Here is a 4526-nt window from a genome sequence, read left to right as displayed (position 1 = left end):
TGCTTCTCTGCTTCAAAGGCTTTTGGGAGAGAGCGACTTTCCACCAGGGATGATTTAGTCAAACAACTGCCAATAATCAAATGCAAATCAGCTTAATTTTCAGAAAAAGCATTCATTTCTTGTTTCAAACATCCCATTAAACTGTAATCCTTTTTTGATGCTAAGAATTAATGCCACTAAATACATTTTCATCGTCCTGAGAAGGAAGCTAGAAAAGCGACAAAACTGTCTGAGCCTCCAAACCCACGATAGTTGCACTACGTGTCCTTCCACCACGTACAGCTCCCCTCACTTCTCTCTTTCTGTCACCCACCCACTCTCTCACACACACACTGTACATCAGCCTAAGTATAAAGGTCAATGTCAGAGCACAGGAAATGCAGACAACCCCCCCCTTTAAATATGAACCACTGGTATTTCTTTGCTTCTAAAACGCATCTTTCACTTCCCAGCTCTTCACTGTAAGTCTGCTCCTGTCTTCTGGGTAAGTCTTTTTGAATTCATCAAACAATGAATGTCAAGGGTCAAACTTTTAGAGTTGATTTAATGTGTGTTGAGCTCATGTTTGACATCCATAATTTTGACTTAAATGTGTCTGACTTTATTTAATTTCTCATATTTAAGATGTACAGTGTATCTATGTTTACTCTACAAGTAATCAGAGCTAAATAGGCTTCTTACAGGATTTCAGCCTGTTTTGACCTGCCGGTGTGTGTGTGTGTGTGTGTGTGTGTGTGTGTGTGTGTGTGTGTGTGTGTGTGTGTGTGTGTGTGTGTGTGTGTGTGTGTGTGTGTGTGTGTGTGTGTGTGAGTGTATGCATGTATGCATGCATTCACATCTGATTATTTCTCTTTTTCGTTCATGTTCATGCACCATGATGTGTATCTGCCCTCTCTGCATTTGCTGTATTAGCAGGGGCGCAGTAAAGTCGCAGACAGAAGACAACTACAAGACTTATCTCTGTCACACAGCTTCTGGCCGAGCCATTCGACTGCTGGTTTATCTGCTCCGACACACACCCTCTCGCTGGGGAAGTGTCACTCCGCGCCCCCCTCCACCTCCTCATTCCTGCTGACTCCCTGCTCACCCTCTCCTCTCCTCTCCTCGCCTCACCCCTCTCTCTGGATGCCAGGAGCTTCTAGTCATGGAGGAGATGACAGTCACACACCAGTAAGTGCTTTGTTGTCCCTACCAGCACACTGAGCACAATGGAATTACAGCAAACAGCTCACTTATCTCATTCTGCTATTTTATTGCTGCTTTGTTTCATCTTCTTTTATGTCTAAATGATAATGCAAATTAAACAGGAATATTTCTTAAATCTATTGTTGCTGCGTACTAAACCGTTAACTTATTTTGCCTTCACTAAAATGTGCAGTGATTAAAGTGTTGCTGAAGGCCTTAATCACTTGAATGCCAGAATACATTCTGTATCACATCCAGTGGTGGGATAATGTTAGTGGGGTATTAGTGTAATTGTGGTGGCATGCTGATAAAATTTCATAGGCCAGCTGAGTACAAAACATGTTGCTCTAGGAAAATGAAATTAGCTGAATGAATGAAATTAATTAAATTTCTGCTTACAGGGAAGCGTATTTTTCTAATTTAAGACCCTTTTAATATTAAGCCTGCACTTAGACGCTTGACAAGCCATCATCTTTCTCAACCATCTATCCAAAGACCGATACATGCGCAAATAAATTTAATTTCAGACCGAGGCTGTCAGTCACCAAAGCCTCAGTATCAGCGATTCTAGAAGAGGAAGAGGAGGAAGTGGGGGGCTTCACCGCAGGAAGTGAAGATGACTTGAGGTCAGACAATGGCCCTGCAGTGACAGACCCAGTACTCACACAGCCCGGCCTCGGCGTCACCACGACAACCATCACCACCATCACGCAGACGGGAGGAGACTGGAGCACCGGCCTGTTTGACGTCTGCAGAGACAAGACTACATGTATGAAATCACCAGAACTTTAATAATAATAATAATAACTTTTAGGGCTGTCAATTAAAATATTGAATTGCGATTAATCGCATGATTGTCCATGATTAATCTCGATTAATATCTGTTCAAAATGTACCTTAAAGGGAGATTTGTCAAGTATTTAATACACTTATCAATATGGGAGTGGGCAAATATGCCAGCTTTATGCAATTGTATTTATATATTTATTATAAAAAATCAATTAACAACACAGAACAATGACGAATATTGTCCAGAAACAGGCAACAACAGCTGTCAGTGCATCAGTATGCTGACTTGACTATGACTTGACTATGACTTTCCCCATAGGGGACCCCCATAGGGTCAGAGGTCAAGGGACACCTTTGAAAATGGCCATGACAGTTTTTCCTCGCCAAAATTTAGCGCAAGTTTGGAACATTTATTATTGCGTTAACTTTGACAGCTCTAATAATTTTTCTGTTCTTAGTTTAGTCTCGTATCTCACAGAGAAGTTTAAAAGTTTTTTTTTTTGTCTGTTACAAACAAACACACATCATTCACACACACATTGTGTTTGCAGGTGTCCTCGGGGCTCTGGTGCCGTGCTGTTTGGACCTGAGTCTAGCTCACCAGTATGGCGAGTGTCTGTGCATGCCTCTGCTGCCGGGATCCACTTTTGCCATGCGAGTTGGGATCAGGGAGCGCTACAAGATACGGGTGAGTGTATGCACTCAAGTGCAAAAACATATCTGTCAATAGCAAGTTGGAGCATCCTTGAATGCACCAATAGGTAGACTTTACAAAATGGTTCACTTTAATTTGTGCGAGTGAATTGCTGTATTCATGTACATGTACTGTACCTGATGGTTCTGGGTGTGTTCCTGCTGCGCTGTTGTGTCTGCGCTTCTTCTATGTGTGTTTGCATGTGTGCCTGTCCGCATGCTTATCCACAGGGGAGTGTGTGTGAGGACTGGACCACAGTGTATTGCTGTTACCCTCTGGCTGTGTGTCAGATGATAAGAGAGATGAAGCGGAGGATGAAGACACAGACCTATCATGTGTCCACTGCCCTTGAATGCTCCTGAAGAAACTCTAGACAGTAAATGAGGCCTGGTGAGGGCCAACTGAGATTACTGTATGAATAGCACAAAGAATCAATACTATAAGGTTTTGAATGCCCTAAGGGAAGCCTATCCTACAACCTACGAACTTTCATTAATAGCATAAACAGCAAAGAGTCAGAGCTGTGAAGTCTGAATCAGTGTGTATAGGGCTTAGAACTATCTTTAAACTGCTGTCTATTTAAAGAGGATATTATGAATAAACCGGATAACAATATTCTGCTTTTCTCGCAGAGGCAAGAACTCATCAAGTAGATATCAAGCTGGGTGAAAAGCAGGTGGCAAGACGCACGCTTATTTGGTTTCAGTAGCTGTCACTGTCAGCAGACAGCTCTAAACATCTGGTAGAACTCTCAGTCAGACACCAGAAACTTTCAAAAACCAGCCAGCTGTCTTTAATCCTGAACATTTAAATGCACGCAGTTTATTCTATCTTTATCCAAAAAGGCAGCACTCCAACTACTGAAAACTGAAGTAGCTTTTCTGGCAATGTTAAAGGAATAGTGTGTAACATTTCGGGGGGATCTATTAGCAGAAATGGAATATAATATTCATAACTATGTTTTCATTAGTGTATAATCAATCTAGAGAGAGCCTTTTACATTTTTACATTTTTACATTTTTACGACAAGCTTGCGAAACTGCGATAACGTGAACTGCAGAGTGCAAAACCAAGTTACCGCCATCCGCCCTCTGACTTCCGTTGCTCCTAAAGTAGTGTTATTATGGTAAGGATGGCCTCTGACCGAGTTGAAAGGCATTACCACGGTTTTGCACTCAGCGGCTCACGTTACCTCAGCTTGGAAAGGGAGGAGTGAGCGCAGGGGTACTCAGTTGGTTGCAATCTGCAACCACACAGCTAGAAAGCTAGCCAACATAATCAAAGCAAGTTTTATATTTATTGAATATTGTTGGACATTTTGATTCCTTGAAGCCTTACAACATCATCGACAGATTTCTATAAAAGGTCAGTTCACCTAAATCCTGAAAAAACATTTTCTCAGTTACCACTAGTGTTATCTATGCATGTACTTAGTTTCAGTTTTATTTGAAAATATCATCCTCAGAAACTTCTGCGACCTCCCCAATGTAATGGTTTGTTTGTGCTGCTCAAAACAATGAACATTTAAAAACTGTCTTTCCAAAAACAATGTCCCTTGTGCTCTGAATATTCAATGAAACTCACTGACAACAGTTGAAAGGGACAATTTCTTTGATAGAAAGTGGTACAAATGAAGTGAGAAAAGTGAACCGGGTGAACCGACCCTTTAATTTTGTCTCGCATCCCAAAGGTCACCAGACATCGTCCCTCTCAGACATGAAGGGGAGAGGAAGTGGGGAAACATAAAACTTTCTAAAGCTTGAGGCACAAATTGTGAAATGGGGACATAACTCAACATTAGAAATCAGACTAATAAATCTCATTTTCAGCGTCCAAGGAAATCCGAAGAAGCACAGAA

The 4526-nt window shown here is 41.6% G+C and overlaps 1 protein-coding gene across 1 annotated transcript; it reads left to right on the top strand.

The window, feature by feature from the left end:
- Positions 1–378: 378 nt before the first annotated feature.
- plac8l1 (PLAC8 like 1) lies at positions 379–4214 on the top strand. Its single transcript, XM_074610916.1, has 6 exons — positions 379–484; positions 972–1170; positions 1713–1954; positions 2526–2662; positions 2899–3659; positions 3848–4214. Exons 2-5 carry the CDS (start codon positions 1145–1147, stop codon positions 3028–3030), a joined length of 537 nt encoding a protein of 178 aa, XP_074467017.1. The 5' UTR covers positions 379–484; positions 972–1144; the 3' UTR covers positions 3031–3659; positions 3848–4214.
- Positions 4215–4526: the final 312 nt, after the last annotated feature.

The sequence above is a fragment of the Sebastes fasciatus genome, chromosome 16, assembly GCF_043250625.1.
Source record: "Sebastes fasciatus isolate fSebFas1 chromosome 16, fSebFas1.pri, whole genome shotgun sequence".
Taxonomy (NCBI): domain Eukaryota; kingdom Metazoa; phylum Chordata; class Actinopteri; order Perciformes; family Sebastidae; genus Sebastes; species Sebastes fasciatus.
The sequence above is the reverse complement of the archived record's forward strand: the minus strand, read 5'-3'. Positions and strand labels throughout refer to the sequence as shown.